General features: G+C 42.4%; 1 protein-coding gene and 1 long non-coding RNA gene across 2 annotated transcripts in view; one reads left to right on the forward strand and one right to left on the reverse strand.

The window, feature by feature from the left end:
- Positions 1-25,720, forward strand: part of LOC310689190 — a 606,488-nt gene that overhangs the window by 542,842 nt on the left and 37,926 nt on the right. The gene's annotated exons all lie outside the window — the stretch shown is intronic.
- TRIM44 (tripartite motif containing 44) overlaps positions 1-25,720 on the reverse strand; it is an 85,493-nt gene that overhangs the window by 29,407 nt on the left and 30,366 nt on the right. The window contains exon 4 of the mRNA XM_083465585.1: positions 24,709-24,728. Within this exon, the coding sequence (XP_083321711.1) occupies positions 24,709-24,728 (20 nt within the window). The remainder of the gene's footprint in view (positions 1-24,708; positions 24,729-25,720) is intronic.

The following is a 25,720-nucleotide window of genomic DNA, read 5'->3' on the forward strand; positions in this document are numbered from 1 at the left end:
CCCAGCCACTCTGGGCGGCTTCCACAGAAACAAAAAAAAGCACTAAAATATCATACATTAAAAACTTCCCTGAACAGGGCTGCCTTAAGATGTCTTCTGAATGTCAGGTAGTTGTTTATCGTTTTGACATCTGATGGGAGGGCGTTCCACAGGGCGGGCGCCACTACCGAGAAGGCCCTCTGCCTGGTTCCCTGTAGCTTTGCTTCTTGCAATGAGGGAACCGCCAGAAGGCCCTCGGCGCTGGACCTCAGCGTCCGGGCAGAACGATGGGGGTGGAGACGCTCCTTCAGGTATACTGGGCCGAAGCCGTTTAGGGCTTTAAAGGTCAACACCAGCACTTTGAATTGTGCTCAGAAACGTACTGGGAGCCAATGTAGGTCTTTCAAGACCGGTGTTATGTGGTCTCAGCGGCCGCCCCCAGTCACCAGTCTAGCTGCCGCATTCTGGATTAGCTGTAGTTTCCGAGTCACCTTCAAAGGTAGCCCCACGTAGAGCGCATTGCGGTAGTCCAAGCGGGAGATAACTAGAGCAGTGTTTCCCAACCTTGGGCCTCCAGCTGTTTTTGGACTACAACTCCCATCATCCCTAGCTAGCAAGACCAGTGGTCAGGGATGATGGGAATTGTAGTTCAAAAACAGCTGGAGGCCCAAGGTTGGGAAACACTGCACTAGAGCATGCACCACTCTGGCGAGAAAGGCAGGTGGGGTCTCAGCCTGCGTACCAGGTGGAGTTGGTAGACAGCTGCCCTGGATACAGAATTGACCTGCGTCTCCATGGACAGCTGTGAGTCCAAAATGACTCCCAGGCTACGCACCTGGTCCTTCAGGGGCACAGTTACCCCATTCAAGACCAGGGAGTCCTCCACACCAGCCCGCCCCCGTCCCCCAAGAACAGTACTTCTGTCTTGTCAGGATTCAACTTCAATCCATTAGCCGAATCAACCACATAGCTTCCTTCATTATAAAGAGAAACCTTCACGGCATACTTGGCAGAGATTTAAGAAGTGTAGCTCTGATGTGTATATCAGACTTATTCACTCTTTTTGATTGGTGTCCCATTAGCTCAGCTATACGGACCAGGTCACTGAATTCTGCTTCAGCAGTATGCAACTTTTCGCTTCACCAGCAAGGATGCTCTGCCAGAAGCCCAGATATTTTTCCACGCTCTTTACTATCAGTAAAACACAGCAATGGTTTTTTTGGGGGGGATTGTTACTGTGCTTTCAAGTTTCAAATTATTGTTTGTAACAGGTTTCAAAGAAGAAGCGAAGGCAGCGGAGGGAACTACTGCAACTAAGGAAGGAAGGAAGCAGGAACACTGAGAGTCCTTTCTGCCTACTAGCATAAAACACAACTAAATGGACATTCCCAAATTGCCAAACTGGTGTGCATCAAAGCTGATAGGACTTTTCACTCCAAAGACACATTACTCCAAAGACATATTGTCATTTGTGCACAGCGTCTGGAACAAAATAACTCCACAGTCAGCAGAAAAACTCATTTGCACCTCAGTAAGAATTGTTATTATTACTATTACACTACCGGACTACTCAGTTCAAATAAATACTCAGTTTCAATAGACAATATTAAAACAACAAATTAATACACTGATAATTAAAAATGGTATGCAAGTGTTTCCAGCTGAACCAAGAAAGCAATATTTGAGCTAAAAACTCAGCTTAGCTTTGCTTCAGCCCTGCTTATAAAGGAAGTGACAGAATTTTAAGAAGCTAAAACAGACATATCTTTTAAAGAACAAAGGATTTGCTTTATTACTCAGGTCAAATCAAGTGCATTAACAGCAAACCAAGAGGGATTTCTTCACAAGGGAAAAACAGTACAGATGGCCCAGGCTGTACCATGGATTAACTCAAAGGCTGCATGTAGCAGTAAGACATTAATTTGTTTGCGGGATCAAACATCTCAGGAATAGCAAATGCAAAGTCAGAGATTAACCAAATCACCAGCAAGAGAGAAGGGCATGGGAAAAGGCATTTTCGAGAGAGCAGTTTGGAGTCAAAGTGTATTTTACTACTGGCAAAACTCACCTTGATTAAAGTTTGGCTTCATAAGGTCAGCAAAAAACCCCTTCACCTAGTGATCTTGAATACCACAGTATTTTTACCACGCACTGGACACTGTAGAACGTATTCTCTTCTACTGTCCATTGTACAACCAGCTACACAAACACATGCTATCCCCTCTTTTTGGGTAGTCTAACATCACAGCACAATGAAAATATCAGATTCTATCTGTCTGACATTAACCCGGAAGTAACTGCAAGGGTGGCTGAATTTTTGTCAACAGTATCTCTTAGAATGGTGAATGACACTATTTAGCGGGAAGAAATCCCAATGAAAATCTCCGTTATTATATATTTTACATGGCTGTTTATTTGTATATATTTTAAAATTTTATATATGTTTTATGATGGCCTATACTTGTAATGCCTAATAAAGGTTTGGCGAAATTAGTTAGTAAGTATTTTTACCATGATTCTAGAAAACTATAAACTAGAAAAGCAGACTTGGAACATATGCATTTTTGGTAATTTGCCTTCCCCTGTGCTTGCTTCCTGCCCTGGATGTAGTTACACTCCCTCTAAAGGAGCAGGTCTGGAGTCTGTGTGTGCTTCTGGATCCAGTCTGTGTGTGCAGTCTGGTTTCTCTGTGTATTTTGTCACTGTGGAACTCAGTGGCTTAGAGCACCTTGCACCAGATGCAACTGGTACATCGGCTGCAGCGGTTCCTGGACCTGGATAGCTTAACTGCAGTGGTCCAGGAACTGGTAACTTCAGAATTGGAGTACTGGAATGCACTCTGTGTGGAGCTTCGCTTGAACTTGGTTTGGAAGCTGCAGTTAATGCAGAAGGCTGCAGCAAGATGGCTGACAGGCATGAGGACCTACTAGCATATTCCACCCTGCTCAGAGATCTGTATTGGCTGCTGATTTGTTACCAGGCCAACATTAGTATATAAAGCCCTCAGCACCTTGGGACCAGTTTACTTGAAGGATCATCTTGCCTCATACATGCCCCATGCCCGCTTTCATCTGTGGAATTTACGCTTTAACAAGAGCCATAAAATGGTTCATGCTACATCTGCAATGAATCAATCTTTTAGTATGGCAGGACCTATTCTCAAGATCTCTCTGCCTATTAATGTCAGGCAGTTCCCTTTATTGTACTGCTTTTGACACCTGCTAAAAACTTCTTCATTTTGGCAAGCCTACCCAATCACGTAGTTTTGCTATGTATACTTAGTTTTTAAATTCTGTTGATTCTATCTGTATTTTTATAAATGTATTTTAAATTATTAACTGCTTAAAAGTTAGTTTTTGATTTAGCAGTTTATTTCATTGTTGTTGTTATTCAAAAGTATTTTTCATGTGATTTAAAACAGAACCACCCAGATATCACAACTTTTACCATTAATGGCCCCAATGCTCTCTTTAGCAATGACAAACTTTCACAAGCGAAGAAAAGCCAAGGTGTTTTATTTCTGATAACAGTGGCATCCAGGAATCCTCATCAAAATTCAGCCCTATTGCTTGAGGCAGCAACATTAACAAATCCTGTCCCAAAGAGCTCATACTTTATTTCAATATGTAATGTGTTTTATCAGAAAGGCTCAGGGAAAGTTGCATAAATATTTACACTTCTGTATAAAAGAAGAAGAAGATCCCCAGCTCCACAGGCATGCCACCTTATTTTTATTCTACGAGAGACGTCTTAAACTCAAACCCAAGAAATTCATGGTTGGTGTAATGGTTCTAGGGGTTGCTCGTGCGTAAGCAGGTACCTATCTCCCCAGCTGGGTGCAAACACCTGGCTGGGTTGCCAAAGTGAACCTTTTTCTGTCTGGACAGCCACTCATCCGTGGCTGACTCAATCGCTGGCAGAATCCGTGAGTGGGCGTTTCTTAAACTTCTTCCAGCAAAGAAGTTCTTTGACGCCAAGTCTCCGCCTACCCTCTCTGCGCGGAAGCCTTCTGCGCAGGGAGGGCGTGGGCAACGGAGGACCCCTACTCTCCCCGCTGGTCCCAGGCAAGGAGTCATGAGACCCCTTAGCCACTTCTCCCAGCTGCCCCCCTTCTCCACTGGTGCTACGCTGATTCTCTTCCCCAGAAGATGGGCTGCTCCTCCCGATCCCTGGACACTCTCTGGAATCCCTCTGGCTTTTGCTCTCCCCCTCCAGTACTGATGGCAGTTCTCTAACAGTTGGCCAAGGTTTCAAACTCGACCTTCTCTGTTCTAGCATTATAGCCACTGGACCTAAACATTCCCTTTCAATTACTGACTTTAAAACTCAGAGATTTTAGAAGAAAGAGGTTCAATTTTGTGAGATGAAAGACTTACAGATGCACTTACAGAACAAAATGTCTGGCTGGTGTCTTTATCGGTTACTAAGTTTTATTAATAGGAAATGCAGCAGGTGTCTATCCACATAAGCAGGGTTCTGAGGTCCTGCTGCTCCCTGCCTGCTTGCAAGGTAGCTGAGGTAATATTGTTACCTTCATCATTTGAAGTGGCTTGGATTCTACAGAGCCAGTTCAGCACCCTCTCCTCTATCTTCCTCCCCGCAGGTAGGGAGGGGTAAGTGTGATCTAGAGTAATGAAGTTCAACCTTCCATTTCAGTCTCAATGACAGATGGGCATCACAAATAATTGGGGCTACTTTCAATATCGGGACGCGGGTGGCGCTGTGGGTAAAACCTCAGTGCCTAGGACTTGCCAATCGCATGGTCGGCGGTTCGAATCCCCGCGGCGGGGTGAGCTCCCATCTTTCGGTCTCAGCTCCTGCCCACCTAGCAGTTCAAAAGCACTCCTAAGTGCAAGTAGATAAATAGGGACCGCTTTATAGAAGGTAAACAGCGTTTCCGTGTGCTGCGCTGGTGCTGGCTCGCCAGAGCAGCTTTGTCACACTGGCCACGTGACCCGGAAGTGTCTCCGGACAGCGCTGGCCCCGGCCTCTTAAGTGAGATGGGCGCACAACCCTAGAGTCGGACACGACTGGCCCGTACGGGCAGGGGTACCTTTACCTTTACCTTTACTTTCAATATCAATGAGTAGCTATGCTCAATTAATAGGGGGGGTATTTGTTTTGTTCTTGTTTTTATTATGCATTTTGTGTTTTATGTTGAATTTTCATGCTCTGTACCACTCTGGGATCTATGTATGAAGGGTGGAAAACAAATTTAATAAATAAAGTAATTTGAAAGCCCTTTACATTCAAATATTCACTTTTAACAGGCTGGGGGAAGTTACATTTGTGGTTGTGGGAGGAATGAGATTGTGGCGACAATATGGCAAAATTCACTGCTGGGGCTGCAGCTGTTTCTGAGTATCATGCTTCTCTCTGTGTCTCTCTCCCTATACAAGTTGACAGAGAGATCATTCTCTTCATTAACTATCTGCCCAGGTTCACATGCATGTGGGTGATGATAATGATGATTTTAAAAAGGTAACCTTTCAAGGACCAACCACTTTCCACACCGTATGATAAGGAAAGGCATTATGGTCCACATAACTAAAGAGTCTACCATTTTTTATCGCACTTCGTAGTGGCATGTAGCATGGAATGCCACTATAAACAAGGGAGAGAAGCATTTCATGTCCCATGAGCAGTACCCATGTTTGCAAAAAAAATACCAGTATTTATTTTTAATTCTATTTTTTGATATTTTTGTATGCTTCGTTCTGGAGCACAAGGCAGCCTCACATAAAAACCATTGAACAACCTTCTAAAATAAACAACAGTCACAAAATATTTACATTTCATTAATAATATGGATGCTGCAAACGAAAGGAATTGGCTTGTATGCATGAACCACCGCTCATTTCCTGCTTTAGAAGGTACAAAGACAGAACTGGGAACTGGAGTACTGCATGCCCTCAGGTCTCTGTTGACAGGTCTCTTGCCCTACAGGAGCTGACAATTACCAACGCAAAACTAGGTTGTGAGAGGCCTAGACAATTGCGTGTGTGTTAAAATGATAAGGCAAGACAGGAATCCAGCGCGATAACATAAAGAAAATATAAGATCAGGATGAGTAACAGATGATGATATTGTCTGGAACGTATCAATTTGTTTAGAGAAGGCTGTGCATGGTGCCGAATAAATGAAAGGATGTTTCAGGAATCTCTGAACATAAATGTTTATATCCTGTAAAAATAAATGGCCACAAATAAGAAGGGAAGGATCAAGTGCAGATTAGTTGCAGTATACAAACTGAGAGGCCCAGCGGTCTTCACCCCTCTTTTTAACTGCAGAGCGGGTAATTAAATTAGCAAAGGCATCTGTGATAAATGTGTACAATCACATGAACTCACCACGAAATAAAAAAGGACAAATGTTTCAATAATTAAGGACCAGAATTAGGCCAATCACCAGAAAGGGGAACAGTGTGCAAGTACACTGAAGTAGAACAGACTTGGTTTCTCTCTCTGTGTGTATTTTGGTTTGTTTTACAGAAACGCATCAGGAAATAGAGCATTTTAGTTTGTACCATGTATATGAGCGATTTCCTACTGCAGATTACACAGGTCTGGTGCTGAGACACTCTAATTAGTCCTGTTTCAGGGCATACAGTGAGGCCACCATTTAGACCTCACTGCTTAATTTGTGATTGATCAAACCTAGTCATGTACTATTGAGACTTTCACTCCATTCCTGAATTCAAGGCAGGCAATAAACCAGAACTATAAAGCATCTTGTATGCTGCTATATCTAACTCATGGACTGTATTTGGCTTGGTGGGTTCATATACTTATGCATGCCTTACTGGGCATGACACAACTTTAGCATTTCAGACTGAAGCAAAGTTTGAAAACCAAATGGAAGCAAAAGAGGACTGATGGTAACTAGAAGAAAAACAAAAAGCTGGCTCTTTTGATGGTTTTTTTTTTTTGCATTTTATAGTCTTTTCCAGGAAATACTATTTGTTCATAAAAGAAAAGAAAGAAGAATGGCTGCTATGGGACAGTATTTATTATGTAGTTCTTTTCTACATGAGGCAGGCATGTGTGTAGATAATTAGCACTATGTTCTAAGTTTGGAAGTAAATAACATTGCATGTGCTCAACAACTTGAGTCCAGGATACCATAAGAACTGCCTGAGCCTTTATTATCTCAGCTCATTCACTGAGATTTATCTGGAAGAGCACTGATAGTTGTCCTCCATGTTTCAGAGGCCCAATTGGCCTCAACTAGAAGTTGGGCATTTAGAGCCACTGGTCCCATGATCTGGAACCCTCTTTCAGCAAAGATCTGGCAGGGATGCTCACTTTTTACTTTCAGGCATCTATTGAAGATTTTTTTTATGCTGACAGGCCTATGTAGCTATTAGAAGCATTTTTGACTGGACAACCATTTTATAATTGTTTTGCACTGATTTTAATGATGTTTTGTGTTTTATTGTTGTACGGTGCCCTGATTTTACAGTATATAAATGGTAAGTATTTATTTTTTAAAAAAAACCTTTATAAAAATAAATTGGTACACTCTGAACGTCTTCTCAAATCTAAAGATCACAGCTTCCACCTTGTACCAATTTCAATACTGTTTTTGCTTACATACTTCACAGCAATTCACAGCAGATCCATCCAAATCTTTCAATGGAGATAAGCAGCCTTACTTATGCCAGCACAGCTGTTCTATACAACATAAGAGGCATTATTTTGGATACTAGAGGGATAATGGATTTCTGCCTCGAAATGCCATACCTATTTGTTTAGATTCACAGTGACAGATAGAGCTATCCAAATCACCAGTCTGCCATGCTGGATGTGGTTGGGGTGGAATGGAGGTGATTTCCCACCCAGTCCTGCTGAACTCTGCCAGACTTTGCCAGCAGGGAAGCTCTGCTATCATCAAGGAAGCCCCAGTGGTGTGGAGCATCCTGTTATGTCCACCCAAATGGTGGGTGGGCAGGCAAAAGCTACCATTCAGGACACCCCCGACAGTGCAAGCCAGCAGAACAGCCCCTGAACAGGCCATTTCAAGAGTGGGACTGGGAAGGCACAGGTTGTGCTCGATCCGATAAGGACCCTGCTGTTGTCATGTGACAAGAACACAACCAAACTGGGCCTCTATGCTTCACCAACCTTGGAGTGGTGTCTCATATTCACCTGTTGGCCTTGCCAGCATGAGTTCTGGGGCTGTGAATATGGCACTGCTTGCGCTGTTCCATCAAGTGCTTCTCATGCCGACCAGGGGTTATGATTCCATCTTAATTTTATAAGATTAGACACCATAAAAAGAAATGTGTTTCTACCCATTTCCAAGGCTTTGACAGTAGGCTGCCTATACCAGGTTTCCATAGAGCCTCCAGGGGTGAGATTTATTTTATAATGAGTTGTGCCAGAAGATGTTTATTAATAGCCTCTTGAACAAAGTATTTTTACCAACAAGTGTTCAAGGATATGATGAGGAGTAATGCAAGCAGCAAGCAGCCCTGGCTGTTCCTGGCTGTCTTTGTTGAATGACCAAAGTCATTCTTTGCACTCTTCTGCTTTCTGAAGCCTCTTTGTGCTCATTTACTGTGTCCTTTCGGTACTTAGAACTCAGCAGGACGAGCTGAGAGATGATGATCCACAAAATCTATTCAAAAAAAGGGCTTTGGGAAGATGAGGCTTTCTAATGAAAAAGCTAATTCTGATCTGGGTAATGATATTTACAATTTATACACCAATGTCCAATGTCATTTAGCAAATAAGGAACTGGCCTAGAAAAACAATCCAAAAAGACCTACTTCTAATCAATAGGTATAACCACTACTCTGAATTCCCTGACACACAGAAATATAGTTCATACAGGTCAGAATGTGAAATGGTTTTTTGACTGATGAAATAGTGAAATTGAATGTAAGAAGATAATGGCTTGGATCCTAAATTGTTCCTCTGTTCACGTAAGGGGTGGGGAGGGGTGATTCCCATCTAATCTCTGCTCCACCTGCACCTCCTACGACCATATATCAAACCATTTTCATGGTCCTCCCATCCCAAGAGCATTTTGTGAGGGGACAAGGGATTGCAGAGTTAAGCAGGAGGCAGGGAAGCTCTGCTGTGTGAAAAATGAACTCTGTCCTGTACAAGGAAGGAAAATTAGGATCCAAGTCAATGTATTCCTTTAGAACAAAAGGACAAATGCATCACCCTAACAGCCTCCTGTGTTTTGACCCCTGAGCTAATCTTATTAAGAGACAGGTTACTAGGCCCTTTGTTGGCAAATGGCACATTAATGAGATCTCCTTGAAATAATCCCATCTCTACTACGCAGAGAAAATTACATTTTCCAGTATGATTATTATGTCACTCAAACACCTCAACTCCAGCATTCAGTGCTTCTCTCCAAATTATAGCGCAGCTTGCCAGGCAGCAAATAAAACCTCTGAAAAAGAAGGGCTTTTTTGAAGAGGGGGTGCAAGGAAATAAAAAGCAGGGGATGAAATAGAGGGACTATGGCAAAGTTAATTGCGCTTTTAAATGAAGTCCCAAACAGTGATGCTTTGTTAGTTGAGTCACACAGATCCCTTTGTCTGAAGCAGGAGTCTAAGAAACAGACCAACAGATTGGGCAGAATTAGGTCACTGCCTTCACAAAAACGACATTCACCAGCATAAAACCATTCCTCAGGAACCTCTACAGGCTTTCGCACGCGTGTCTCATGAAGGTAAGTATGCTACAAAACTCACCTTAGAAAATAGCCTATATGCCATTCTACCTATCAAGATGACTTGAAAGGTTATGATTAGCTCATTTGCACTGCAACGTTCCTCCAAGGAGCTTTAAGTGACTTTTGTACAGTCTATCCCCTTGTATCATTACAAAAGCCGGGAGAGAGGCTAGATTAAGAGGTGATGATGAGTTTCTGAACTGAAGCTGAAGGTTCTGGTAGTAGAAATCTGCAAGTGGAGAACTGTCTAAATTTCTACAGTGAAACATCTACAGGTGGCAAGATAGTGGTGATGCAGCTTTCAACCCAACGCAGACTAGGGGCTCATTGATTCTCAAGCTCTTGATTCTGGATGGGCTTCCTGGTTCAGGTGTAGACAGGTTGTCCGATTCCTTCACTGAAACACCTGCCTTGCTCCAGGTCCCCAGTGAGCTTCACGGTCAAACACAAATCTGACCCCAGGTCTTCCTGGCCTAAGCCTGCCAGCAATACACAAAGAATGGATGCCAATCCATACCAGCAGCATCCCTCCCTTCCTCCATTCTGTTATATTATGTTAGTCCCCTTTTCAGCAATCAGATGAGCTAGTTTAGATGGCAGGGTGGATCTTTATCTCCCCCACCTCTCACATGCCCAGTTTGACAGGAAGGCATCAGATGTTGGGTGGGTGCAGCTTGGCCAAAATTGCCTTTCAGGTCAAGTGAGGAAACCTGGTGGGTTTAATTAGGTTCCCCACCTGCGAACTAAATATTGCCATCATCCATTTTATTTCCAGGACACTGAAAGATATGTGATACTTATTTTATCAAGTATCTATGAGAAAGGCAGCAAGCATCAAACCCAAAAATACCCAAAAAGCCCACACTACAATTTTATTCCTAGTCAACAAATGCAGGCTACCACTCCCGTGGCCAGAGGGAGTAATACCATGTTGGGACACCATGTTGGATATTCCTGCCTTAATATGCAATTGCTAAGACAGATCAGAAGTACAGTGTTACCTTGGTTCTCAAACTTAATCCATTCTGGAAGTCTTTCCAAAACCAAAGCATTCAAAAACCAAGGCGCGCTTTCCTATAGAAAGTAATGCAAAACGGATTGATCCGATCCAGACTTTTAAAAACAACTCTGAAACAGCAATTTAACATGATTTTTATTATCTAATGAGACTGTTGATCCATAAAATGAAAGCAATAATCAATGTACTAAACTATGTATTGTAGATGATAAAAATTAAAATTAATTCTTTTTCTTGCCCACACTGATGATAAGTCATTGTTTGGATGGGGGGCTTTTATCCATTTCTGCAGTCATGCAATCAAGCAATCAAGCAACCAGTAGCTGAACTGAGTTCCACACAGTCACAAAACCAAATTAACCGAAAAAGCCTCAAAAACAAAAATGCAAAATAAATAGCAAAAACAAAAGTGACAAACTTAATCCGTTCCAGAAGTCCATTTGACTTCTGAAATGTCCGAAAACCAAGGTGCAACTTCTGATTGGTGCAGGTGCCCCAGAAACAATAGCCAACAACCACATTGGACGTTTGGCTTCCGAAAAACATTCGAAAACCGGAACACTTACTTCCAGGTTTTCGGCGTTTGAGTACCAAGGCGATTGAGAACCAAGGCACCACTGTACAGCTGTGTACGTGCAAATATTTACTGGGGCGCCATCCTCACTGTGAGGCAGGTGTGTTTGTGTGCAAGTAAGTGAATGAGTGGGGGGGGGGGAGTGCCAACTAATCTGCATTCCGTGCCCTCCAACCGGGACATTTTGTGTTTGTCTTGTAAACGGACCATGTTGTCTACAGCACTCCAGGCGCTACCCCTTTTCTAATGATTTTTTGCACGCTGCGCTTCCGAAAGGTGAATCCCTCCCCTGCCAGCCCCCCCAAGGAGCTCATTTACCCTGCTTGAAACTACATTATCTCGCATTTCGCACCACTTTGCAGACTGCAGGGACTTAAATGGCTACGTGGGGTATGACACACCAACAGCATCTGCGCCCTGCCTTTTCATCTGCGCTGCACTCATATAATTACTGACTTCCCCTTTCTCCTGCAATTATCTCCTCTCTCCCGTCCCCCCTTAACGATCAGCTGCGGAATTAAGGCGATTTCCCTCACTCTTCCCTTGTTGCCATGACAACAACAACTTGCCTGCACCTGCTGCTAGATGAACAGTGACACTTTTTTTGGTGGCGGGGGTGGGGGAGGGTATGTGGTGGGAGGCAGAGAAATAACCACAGTTGGAACACTTTCCTTCCTATTAGCAAAGCATGTGCAGTCAAATGTCAGGAGAGGAAAAGGGAGTCACAGGAAGTGAAACGAGGGACTGTGAAATGAAGACACGCAGCCAAAAATAAGTTTGTACTGAGCTTAGGAGGGACGTAATTTCTTCCTTTCCTTCTGATCCATAGACAGCCATGTAGCACAATGGTTAGACCCAAGGTACATCCTGCATAAGTTTTCAAAAATAAAAATTTGAGAAATAAGCAGAATAGGGTCAGACAATGCGGGGGGGGGGGGTGTCCTCCCCACTTGGCAGGACTGGACAAGCTTACTGTCAGCATCACTTCAGAAGAACAGGAGTTCCTCTTTCAGGTCCACCATGGAGCTAGCCCTGATAAAATAGCCTTAGTTTGTAAACTTTAAATCTAACAAGGGGCAGTGGTGTCTTTCCCTTCATTTCCAAATGCTGTTGCTTCCCTGCTAGCCCTATAAAGCTCAATGGTGCAAGAGTACACGTCCCCACCAAAGCTGGGACTATGTCTCCTCAGAAGGCAAGCCCCCAGTATGATATTAAGGCACAATCCCAGCCACTCAAAAGTAAGTTCAACTGAAGTGGGGCTTACTCCCAGGTTAGGATAGGAACCTTAAGTCTCTGGGTACCCTGAGACAGAACTCCCTTCATCACAGGTGACCTTCTGCCCAACGAACTAGGCGTCATTGAGTCCAACAGAGCTTACCTGCAAGCATGAGGAGTTTCTACAAGTACAGTGACGGTGTTAAAACTGGAGCTTTTAGACCTAGAGGCAGACCCTGTTCCCAGTCCTGTGCCAGGTGCTTCAGGCATGTTTGCATCCCTGTGCAACACCTCCCCCCCCCCCCGCTCCCTCAACTCGGGCCTTGGTGTCCCAGCCGCTTTCATCCTAGCCATATTACACACAGTTAATAATGATGGTGACGATGTATCTGGAGGCAATAGCTGCCCTTCCCTTGCTCCCTGCCCTTTCACGCTCCAGAGAAACACAACCCAGTTGTTTGTGTCTTCTCCAAAATGCTTGTTTTATTTACAGGAGCAATTCTTCAGGTTACTTCAAGGACAAAACTGAGTTGCTCCAGTGACAAAAGGAGTACAGTGGAAATTACATACATATCTAGTTTTTAAAAAGAGAGCAACTGATAGCAGCATTTCTGTGTATAAATTCTTCTGCCAATATGAATTTTGTCAAAGTTAAAGATCTGATGGAGAATCTCCATGAATGATAAAATTGGAAAAACCTGTTACCCAAATAGGACATGGGTATGCTGAGAATCCCCATGCCAGCAAGGAGTTAATAGTTGGTCCAGCAATATGTATTTTTAAAAGCCCATGATAAACGTTTCATCTGTGCAAGCATTTCAGGGTGAGGAGAGGGAGGAAAGTCCTGTAGCACGTGCAGAAGTCCTTGTGTAAGGTTTCTGCTTGTTAGCTGAATCCTGCCCACAAAGTGCATTTATCTATATTTATCTATAGCCTTGCCCATACATGCAAGGCTAATAAGGGGGATTGATAAAAACGTCCCTGAAAATGCAAGCTGCTATTTAGACCTTTGCTTGTTTGGCATGAAGGTCTGCAGAGGGTATCTAAGTGCCCTGAAACATGCTTAGAAACCTCCCTGCAATCAAAAAGCCTGATAAGACAACACATGAGATTTCTAAGTGTGTTCATCACAACACATGTAGGAACCTTTGGCAGAGCTTTTTGCTGAACACAAGGAGTTCCAAAGAGGAGCGCTTGAGACATGTGGGAGATAGAGGTCCTTGCATTGCACACCCTGACCCTTTAACCCTCACATGCTCAGGTAAATACCCGAACTGAAGACAGATTTTGTGCAGCTCAAAAATTTTAAAAAATCACACTTTCAGCCTTTGGAGTACAGTCGTACCTTGGTTCTCGAATGGAATCCATTCTGGACGTCCGTTCGACTGCCAAAAATGTTTGAAAACCAAGGCACACCTTTCGATTGGCTGCAGGAGCTTCTTGCACTCAAGCAACGTTCAGCTTCCAAAAAACGTTCGAGTATCAAGGCATTTGAAACCAAGGTATGACTATATTAGTTCATATAACAAGCAAAATACTTGGGGCAGTGGCACAGGATAGGGACTTTTCAGTAGTGGCACCCTATTCCAATTATGGGCTCCCCTTCAAAGTATATCTGCTGCAGAGATGGTTTACTTTTTGGTGGCAGCTGAAGACACATCACTTTGCCCAAGCCCCTGAGTAGGGACGGAGTTCACATATCAGTTACTATTGCTTACTGTTAATACTTGGGTGTTGCTGTTTTTTACATTCTGTATTTTATATGTTTCATTTGATAGTTCTATTGTTCTTTTATGTTAACCTGCCCTGGGTTCACAGGGGCTTAGACTGACTTATTAAACAATACTGGATTAATACTAAAGCTGCTGTCCCCTTACTGTATTTTTATTTCACATTTCTTACAACTGTTGTCTCTCAAAGTGACTCAATTACTAGTAGTAGTAGAACCAGTAGTGTTGTGTATTTGTTGTTGTTCCATATATATAAGACCAACATGCATCCTTTGATTCATCATGAAAATCGGAAGAAGCTTTTCAAAGCATTACCATGGCTTTAGATGGAAGCAATGTATTAAGAATCATGGTCCCTTTATGTTCCACAGCAAGTATAGGTCATCTATTCAGTGGATTCCAATCACACCCAGCTGCTGTGTCCCCTGAGATGACAGATAAATTTGACAAAGGACAACCTCTTTTTCTCCAATGCTATTCTAAAGATATCTGCTGGTGTCAACTCAAGTCTCCAGAGCACAGCACTCTGTGGGACACAATACAAATGACTGCCCAGAATTAGACATCTCAGAAACCAAAATGAGGCCACATAGAAGAGCCCATGTAATCCTCAGTCCTAAAACAAAAAGTGACTTTTCTACTTTAGCTCTTATTTTCAGATACTTGCATGTTATACTCAATTACAACAAATCTATATTTTCTCTGTCTGCAATTTGAGGGTGATAATGATGCCTGCCTCAGATGGCTGTGGCAAGGATTACTGAGATAATGCACAGGAAGTGATGTGAGCACCTGAAATGTGCTGAAGAAATAATAAGGATCACCAATCCCACTCTCAAATCACCTAGATATTGGGCTGGTTACACGAGGGGATTTACAGAGCCCTTTTACGGAGAGATAAAGTCACTTTCATTGCTATGATAAAATTCTAAACCCTCCCAGTGCAGACATTCTAAAAATTGCGGCCAGCTGTCCAAGCAAATTTGTGATAATCAGCTTCTCCCCTTTTCATTCACAGAAGCTGTTACTATATCAATGAGGAGATGCACAACTAGATATAACCTATTGCCCCAACATGCCTATACCGAAGTGTGCCTTGCTTTGATTTAAAGAGAGAAGTTTGTCTCCCTCTTTCATTATACGAGACTCAATGAATGGCGGGAGAGTCAAGACTCAAGAGAGACAAAAGGACCCTTTTTCTTCATACCATGCCTATTTAAAATCTATGGCATCCCACTACCAGATGGTGACCTGCAAATGACCACCACCTTAGACAGCTTTCAAGCTGGATTAGACCAATTCATGAAGGATAAGAATTTCACTGGCTACTAGTCATGATGGCAGAACAAGCTTTGAATATCAATTTCTGAGGAGCAGCAGCAGAATCCTGCATTGCTCATGTCTTGCTCTTGCATTTTCCAAAGGCAACTGGCTGCTGTAGGGAAGTAGGAAAGAAAGAGTATGATGGATTAAATTGGCTCTTGGCCTGATCCAACAGGGTTCTTCTTCTATTTTGTAATGCAGTTATGTTTGAGGATTCAATCCTAGCCCCTCTGGTTTCCCCTTCTGCCATGTAGACAGGAACCACAATCTCATGAAAGCTATACAGTTCAGATTGCAACTGCAGCCAAAGCTAAAGCAGTTTCTACAGAGGGGCAGTGGAGATATTATAAGCATCTGAGTAACTGTGAAGTGTTCTTTCCCTCCATTCTTTGTAACTATCCTGATTCTTTTTGCAGGGGGGTGGGGATTAATTCACTCCAGTCACTGTTTACTCATTCCATCTGGCGCATGTATGGCCGAAGTTCATTTCTACATAATGAGATAAACAAAAACATGTAAGCTTTCATTTACTGATGGAGTATGCCACGTGGAACTAAATGCAAGCTCAATATAGGTTTTTTTGGCCTTTTTTCCCAGTGAGAAAAGAGTAATACTGCTTCTGGAAATCAGTATGCTGTAAAACAGTATACTACTTGAACACGCTCATTCTTTCGCTATTTTCAGCTTCAATCTTTCATTGTTTTAAATCTTTTAGAAGATCCTTAATTGGAAAGGAAAGTCAAGAGCAGCAGTACTCTAAACCTAAGCAATGAAGAAGAGGGCTTTCAGAATTAACATATAATATAAGTAAGCACAGAGGGAGTGATTACAGGTTAAACTGCATTTGCTCGGCAACATACTGAAATGTACAAAACCTTTTTTTGGATCACCAAGTTGTTAAATGATTAATCGCAAAGTTCTGCTTGCCCGTTGTTTGAGACCATTAGCGCCTGAATTCTGAAATGCAATGTACCTATAGTGGCACAAAGAAGAAATATAGCATTGCCAAGAAAGGATAGATCATTGGTCTGCAACTGATGGGTCAGGACCCAATACTGGGTTGCGGACTGAACTACAGGCATCCTGCACTTACGTGCTTTCGACTTGTGCACGGCTGTGCATACTTGCAGTGCTGGGAAAGAAATAAGTAGATTCAAACCAGGAAATGGCAAGAGAGAGTTGCAAGAGTCCTCGTGGGTCATGAGAAGACTCTCCCCAGAGCCCAAAGAGGACTTCAGAGTGGGTGGAGAAAGCCCCAAAGAGACCAAAGGCACAGTGGGGCTTTGTTTAGGCTGCTTGGCCTCCTGGCCTAGCAGCTGATGCGAGTGGCAGTGCAGCAGCAGCCATTGTTCCGTGCTGTCCCCAGCGTGCCACAGAGCTTCAACTTTGGTTGAAGAGAGTTATGTGGAGAGAGGACAGAAGAGAGAGCTGTGGTGGGAAAAATGGGCATCTAGAAGACTTTTAGAGGGTGCTCCTCACTTACACAATTTTCACTGAGGCACATGACACCTGGAACATAATCCCCACATAGGTGGGGGGATGCCTGGATGGTAGGTTGCAACATACAGTTCCAGCACCATACAAATGTATGGTGAAAACCTTAAGTAATGGGTGCCCAAATGCATGTTTGTGCTTAAGATGGGTCCTGGATTAGAAAAGGTTGAAGACTGATCATAGAATCATAGAATCATAGAGTTGGAAGAGACCACAAGGGCCATCGAGTCCAACCCTGATGTTATTCTTGTTGTTTCTAATGTGCATACATCACTGTACCTGCACCTAGTTATGCTGCAAAGGAACACTAATGAACACTAAGAACATAGTACTGGATATGCATTTGCCCTGAAACAGTGACTATCACGAGGAAACATTATCACATTCTTTACTAGCATATAGTAGTTGAACTAATTTTTTTATAGAAGAGCAGTCACTTTTTACATAGGCAGAAAATATGCTTTCTGGATACTGTGGGTTTCTCCATGTCCTTCTTTGGGGGGGGGGAGGGGGGAATTGGCACAGATTTGTATAAAGGCCTACATGGCATCTGCTTCATGAGAAAAGGGAATTTTATATCTTGGCAAATTTCTATGAATGCTTAGTTTATGCTCTTCTCAGAGGGAAGAATAAAAGGAAACAGCAAACAGAGGGGATTTCGAAAAATATCTAGGAACAGGAAGGGAAAGACAGAAAAGAACTGCCTAGAGTAATTAACTTTCTTGTTTAAAAATTTCCCTGTGGAAAAAAGGCCTTTAGAAAGGAGTGACTAAGCACTGGTTAAACCTCAGTTTTCATGCACATCAAATGGCTCTCACCTCAGCCAGTTCTAATCAAATAGAGATAGAGGCAGGACAGATGGAGAGACAATGGACAATTACTCCCTTGTGGGAGAGCCAGGCTATTAACTCAGAGCCAATCTGTGTAAGGTGAGTAGATTGGTCCCATTTGTAATTTCAGGTTCTGCTGGGATCCTGTTAACAATGTATTACTGTCACAGTGAGAAATTTAGTGAGACTAGGACTCCCCCTAAGGCTGCAGTGTTTAATGGGTGCCTGAAGTCTCTCTTGTGGAAGTGCTTTTAGTAATACCACTCCTCATTGCACTGAAGGGTAGGGAACAAAACAGTAAGTCAACTAGCCATGGTAAAAAATAGCCTCTCATCAGTATAGTACAGGTAAAGGGACCCCTGACCATTAGGTCCAGTCATGACCGACTCTGGGGTTGTGGCGCTCATCTTGCTTTACTGGCCGAGGGAGCCGGCGCACAGCTGGTCATGTGGCCAGCATGACTAAGCTGCTTCTGGCAAACCAGAGCAGCGCATGGAAACGCCGTTTACCTTCCCGCCGGAGCGGTACCTATTGATCTACTTACCGCCGACCTTCTGATTGGCAAGCCCTAGGCTCTGTGGTTTAACCCACAGCGCCACCCGCGTCCCAGTAAACAATGTGCAATGCTGCTAAAACAAGTGCCATACTGACATGCAGGATTTGTCCCTGTTCATCCTACCCCAGTGATTCTCAAACCTTCAACATTCAGCATCCTCTTACGGCGGCTGAAAACTAACAGGTCCCACCTAGAGATGCGAAGGACTGTTAAAAATGGGAAAGAGAACCATATTCTCCTCTCTCACTGCAATTTCCTCCAGCCCGTCACATTTCTAATCCCACCAGTCACAAAATGGTGGCATATGCAGGCAGAGTTTAGCATAAATGGCTGGCAGTTTTAGATATTATTTTCTGATACCTAATTCATTTTTTTTAAAAAAAGTCTAAATTCTTTGCCACACTGCTTTCCTTGTGGCAAGGTGCAACATAGCTCACCTATCCTCAAGCTAAGTATAGACATTTGCTCTTGAGATATTATGACTCAAGCTCCCCCTTTTAGGCAGAATTTGCTGGTCCAAAGGCTCCAAGTGGAGAAGGCCATTTTCTATCATATTTTTTCCATTCCCACCACCAAATGCTCCTCGCAATATTTTTACTTATCTCCTGAAACTTCTGCTACTAGTCACATTTCATGTTCATCCCCTGCCCCGCAAAAACCCCTACTTGCATCCTTTCTCCCTGGAGCATCAGTACATGGGGAGTTCTTGGTGCTGGCACTGATCCAACCAATAGGCGATGGCACGGCTAGGGGGCAGGGTAGGAAGGTGAGGCAGCAGCAGGTGAGATGGCAGCAATGGCACAGGCAAAGTGTGGGTAATTTATTTTTGTGCACAACATAATAGCTAAATTCACCCGATCACATCCTAGCTAAATAAGCCAGGTTCCACACGATCACAGTCAGCCCCTTTGCTGCTGCTTCACTACTCCCTTTGTGCAAGCAGTAAAGCAACCCACAAAGATGAAGTTCATCAAAGACTTCCCGTTATGTGTGAAATGTGAATTACGGTTAATGCTTTCCAAATGAGGCAGGCTTTTAATCTGGCTTGTTCTCTCACTCCACAAATGGCAGCAATGAGACCAAACTGGCAGGGCCCCCACAGGAACCAAACTGCAAGCCCTAAAACACAACAATTCTTCCAAAGCGGAATTCTTTGGAAATTTAACAGGACTTCTTCACTGAGAACAACACGATTCTCTGAAACACAACATGGATCAATATCTACCATTACCGATTGCCCCATGTAGCATAAAGTTGCAAGAGAGCATTGAACACATTTGCAGTACACAATCTGTAGGGCAACAGCAAAGCCTAGCAGTACCCAATGCTGATTCACAAAAAAGAAATTTCTCAGCTGTCCCATGAAGGTCTTTCGGCAGCTAAATCGACATGGAACAGGCTCGTGGAGAGCAAAAAGTGTGAAAATCAATGCCCCAGAATCAAATGTGATGCATTTGAGTTCATCGACAGGCACTCCTGAGCAGACAGGATTCCTTGGATGTAGGAAATCTGAAGGTCGCTGTCAGGGTTTGCATGATTTTGACATAGGACATAAATATGACAAAGATAATAAGAAGAGATAGGCGAGCAGCAGCAGAGAAGGCCACCACTGCAGAGTAAGTCAGCATATGGAAGACAGTTACAGAAAGGAAAGGGCAAAATGAAAAAAAGCAGAAGGACTTGGCATTAGACAGGATGTGAGAAAAAGACTACGCCATTAAGAAAGGATACAAAAGCACCCTTTGCATCAAGAGAGGAGATAACAAATTAGGTTGGGTGGAAAGTTTAGAAGCTTGGGGTTGTTGTTTTTTCCCCTGAGGGGGGCAATGTTCAGATAAAGCACGATGAAATAAAGGAACTGAGGGAAAGTCTGATCCTTTGGAACAGAAATGACATCAGAAAGAAAATATGGCATGCATAAGGAAGTTATTTTTCCAATACAGTACAAATGCAAGCGTGAAAATATAATCCAGGCCACTCTTATTAGGGAGAGCTCTCGAAAAGCTGCCATCAATGAAAATAGACTTGCTGCAGAGACTTCCCAGAGCAACAGCAGTGGATACATGACAGTTTTTGTTTAAAAACATTCTACACTTCAATTCAGAATGTCCCAGTCAGCTTACAATAACTAACAAGAAGACTGCAAACAGCAGTCCTATAAGCAACCACACTGGGGTGGGGATATTGGTGAAAGCCTCAGAAAATGAAGACATCATCCTAGGTGCCAGGCAAATCTCCATGAGGCAATAATCTCACAAGGGAGGCACCACAACTACCTCATTCTGGGTATCCAGACAAGAGCCTCAGAGGAAAATCTTTGTGTATAGGATCTTTGTGTATTCATTATTGCAGCCTGTGAACAAACTATTAGATACCAAACCAAGAAACACCAGGACTGCTTTGATGAGAATGACAGTGAGATTGAATGCATTATTGACAAGAAAATGAAAGCCTTTCAGATCTGGCAAAGAGACAGAAACTGTGCCACTAAGAAAAACACCTCAGCTAAAGCTGAGGTTCAAGAAGAACTGGAGAACTAAAGAACATCTGGTGGATAAAAAAAGCTCAAGAGATCTAGCACTTCGCCAACACTCATGATGCACAGAGTTTCTTTAAAGCCACAAAAACCATCTATCGGCCAATAAATTATGGCATATGCCCCCTATGCTCAACAGAGGGTACCATACTTCTAAAAGATAAAAAAGCTATTGCATTGCATTGGAAAGAACATTACCAGCATCTTCTTAACAGCAACTCCCCTGTAGCTGCTGAGTTCCTCTCACAAATTCTGCAAAAACAAACTAGAGATGAGCTTGTAGTATCTCCAAATCTGGGAGAGTTGTGATTAACCAAATGAAAAACAACAAAACCAGTGGACCGCCAAAGTCTTCAAAGTGGGCAGAATTGAACTTGCACAACAACTTCACAAGCTCATTGAAAAAATCTGGGAGAGGAGATCCCAGCTTTGGGGATGCCAAAATTATCAATCTCTTTTTAAAAAGGTGATAGCACGGATTGCAGAAACTATCGAGGCATCGCTTTATTAGCTGCCGCTGGCAAAATTCTTGCAAGGATCTTAGCAAACCACCTCCTAACTATATCCGAGGCTACCCTTCCTGAATCCCAAAAGGGTTTTTGACCTTCTAAGGGGACAGTGGATATGATTTTCACTGCTCGACAGCTTCAAGAAAAATGCACATAGTGGAGAACTCCATTCATTTCACACTAAACCCACCCTTTGCTGATTAGGGAAAACATCATACACAAAGGCTTTTTGCCAGTTCTGCAGCCAACTCTGGCCCACTCCATACTGCAAGAACCAGAAAATTACATGATGCAATGTCATCTTTCTCCTTACTTTTAAAAGAAGCGGTCTTACTATTGATATTTCTTTCGGATGTGCCATTTCAAAGTACGATGAACTACTCAACATAGATACATTAAACTTGCAAGGTCTGCAGTGAGATGGAAGAGCAACATAAAACAAGCTACTTAGACACCAATAAATTCAGTTGAACAACTCAGCCTGGAAAATTCCATACCAGTTTCCTTGAGTACTCTTAATATCAGTGTTAAAACAACGTCAACATGTCTGCAGGCAACAGAAAGGCACAAAAATGTGTGTTCTAGCTCTGCGCGTCGTCATCTTGTTGACTTAATCCATTTTCCTTTTCTCTCTTTGTGAATGGACACTTCCCAACTCCCACAAAGTCAAAATTGTTCCCCAAGAACAATGCAGAACAGCCTATGCTTATTGGAAATGATGGGCATGCGCAGTATTCACCTGAGCATTCATTTGGCTGGCAATCTGGAATGTGTATTAGGAATGCCAAGCTTGCCTTGTATTATTAGAGCACGTCTCCCCTCCTACTGAGGAAAGTATATGGCTATGAAAAATAAGGCCCACAGGGAAGAGAGGAAGAAGCAATCTATTCAGCCTGTCAGCCTGCACCAAACTCAATGTCAAAATAGTGGAAGTCACATTGATAGACTTCATAAGGATTGCAGCGGGCGTTGTCCGAATGAATTCCCCTTTCCCTGCTGTGGTACTGCAGGCAGTTGTGTGTGTGTGTGTTTTAAAATGCAACAGAAAATAAATGTGATGAATATTGGATTAACCTTCCCACAAACAGGGATTAGAAGGATTCACAGAGGAGAGAAAAAACAGTCAAATGATTGTGTATCTATAAACGCATAAAACAGATAAAGAGCAAAAAACTGGTCACAGCAAGAAGTAAAAATTTCATAAACCAGTGCAAAGTGCTGTTTTTAACTCACAGTGGCTCAGAGCAGCAATACCCGAAGAACATCTTCTCCCCTACAAACCTACCCAGTCTTTTAAGGGCATCATCTGAGGCCTTCCTCTAAGTGCTCGCTCTGGAGGGGGGCAACAAGAGGGAGGGCCTTCTATGGAATGCTCTTCCCAAAACAGCCCACCTGGCACCAACATTGCCATCATTCTAGCACCAGGCAAAAACTTTTCTTTACTCTAGTAAAAATCACTGGAACAGATTTTGTATGTGTGCTTTAATCTCTGAATTTTACATGTGATTTTGTAGTGATGTTGTCTTTATATTGTACATAACTAGGAGGTGTTTTTTATAACTTGGAGGTGATATTTATAAGGCCACTGAAAATCTAAATAATTAACACTGTTTTTAAAAAAGAAAAAAGTGGGGGAGGAATCGAAGACATTTTACTTTTGGGTACAATAACATGTGAAATTAGTTTGATTTGAGTTTCCATACTTGGCAATAACCACTGTCACAAGATTATATATAGACCAATATTGCAACTCATATGCCTTTAGACCATAACAGCAGCTCATTAATTGTCCAGAGGGGGCACAATTAGGCCATGGTAAGTCATTGTGAGTTAATCCCTGCACTTTATTAGGTAGCATTTTGTTAGCTAAATAAGCAATGTAAAGAATTCAAACTAGTATCAGCGGTTGGACAAGAAATATTTCATATCATGCCATACTAGCAGCTCTTGTTGTTGCTTGCTTGAACAAATTTACAAACTGGTTGGGGTTTTTGTTTTGCTTTCTCTATTTAATGTACATGCTTCCTTGCAATTGGGCAAACACTTTTAGATCCCTTTGTGTAAAGCTGATGGGAAGAGTGTTAAAAATGTGCCTCACCCCCTCCCAAACAAAAGACAGAACAGAACCTAAAGTCAGATCTGGAGCTGTAAAAAAGGAATGTAATCCCAAACACACACATGGGATTACCAGAAAATACCAACAGGGAAGAAAAGCTTACTGCTTCTCTTCCTGACTACAGTTCAAAGCATCAGCCACCACACAACACAGCTGACTGCCTATCTTTGTCCCCAGTGTTTCATGCCTTGACTTTCAGGAACCACACAGAGATTCCCCTAACCACTGGAGATAACAGGTGTACCCTGGAGGAACCATGGTAGCAATTACCAAAATGAATTATACGTTCAGACTGAAATGAACAACAAAACCCTTGCTTACAGGTCTAGTTTTCACATAAGTGATTCAACGTGTTACTAGCTATAGCCTTGGCTGAAAACCCAAACTTCTACAACTCTTGCCCATAAAACAAACATGGTTCCAGTGCATTTTAAAAATGTTTAAGTCTTATCTCATCCCCAATGGAATTTTGCATGCTTATTCGGTGGAAGGAGGGAAGAAAGGAGGAAGCAAGAGAAGGTTCTTTTTCTCATATGTGGTGGTCTTGTAGTAATGTTAAAAGTTACTGGGAAATGATAGATAATGAAATGAAAAGGATGTTTAAAATAACCTTTGTTTAAAAAACTAAAAGCTTTTCTTTGGGGAATTATAGGGACAGAACTATCTAAAATGTATAGAAACTTATTCATGTATGCTATTACAGTGGCAAGAATGTTACTTGCCACAAAATGGAAAGAAGCAGAAGACCCAGCAAAAGAAGAATGGATACAAAAAGTTATGGAATATGCAGAAATGGTTAAACTTACTGAAAGAATAAGAGATCAAGATAACAGGTTTTTATAAGAGAATGGAAATGGGTTATTGAATATTTACAGATAAACTGTAAACAGATAAGATCATTGGCATGATTATTTTAATAACCTGCAGTTTTATAAGAGTATATATTTAAAGTAGATGAATAAATGAGCAAATTAAGTTAATTTGGATATGCAAAGGTTATTAAAAATAAATTTAAGGAACTCCAGAAAGAGAGGGAAGTCAAGTTTTTAAATTGTTAACATGATTGTAAAATTAGTGAAAAGTATAAAACTAGTGAAATGTATAAACTTGGAAAGAAAGAAGTCAGTGTACTCACCTGTTTTCTTCATCTGTGCTCTGCAGGAAAACACACAAACAAACAAAAATAAAACAACGTTGAGAGCAGCCCTGCAAACACTGATTTTCATGTTTAGACTAGTGCGAGTAAGTCATGTATGACAGTCAGATGCAAGGCTTAGTGTCCAATGATAAAAAGAGAAGTTCCACTCAGCTAATGGAAGTCATTATCATTACATTGCAAGCTGCAGGCTACATGCAACCAGGAGGGCACACAGAAAAGCTCATTTATTACACTGGGCCTGCGGCAGTAACAACAGCGATCATCTCACCATTCATCCATTAAGCACGCTTGAGCCCTTCACTCTGGATTCTCAGGTCATCTTGGCCAGCTGAGAACAATTCTGGATGAAAAATGCTGAAGCCACCACCTCATCCTGCTACGAATGATAGTTGATAACACTTATGTAGTGCTTGGGATGGCAGATGGCACATGATTGCACAAGGCCCTAATGGTACCTAACAATTATGGGGTCCCCCCCCCCCATATGCCCTGGTGCTTAAATGATAAATACCTACAATCCCATAGAAATTGGGCTGGCTCCTTCTTGCCTTCACATAGGCGTGTGAACTAAAGGCAACACATACGCTGAGGCAAAAAAAGAAGCTGGCTCGATGCTCATTAAAGCGTGGCGCATTAAGGACATTTTATATCACATTCTGAGAGAGGAAAGGGCATTGCAATAATCAGTTCTATGTAAATACCACTGTGGAGTTACACAAGCAACATTTTCTCTTCTGCTGAGAAAAGGGCAACATTAAACAAGCTTTGATATCCGCTCACTTTGAGGGTCCGATAAGGAGGAGATGCAAAATAGAAACTTCCAGTTAATAGAGAAATTTAATAGACATTTGTTTAAAGAGACAAGCGAGCATATCCATGACATTAAAGAAATGCATATAACTCATCCATGCTTTCTTAAATTATTTGGTAAGCAACTGGTGCTTTTAAAGGCAGGCTTGGGCAAACATTACATCAGCAGCCTAGTAGC

The sequence above is a fragment of the Podarcis liolepis genome (genome assembly GCF_965112155.1).
Source record: "Podarcis liolepis genome assembly, chromosome: 1".
Taxonomy (NCBI): Eukaryota; Metazoa; Chordata; class Lepidosauria; order Squamata; family Lacertidae; genus Podarcis; species Podarcis liolepis.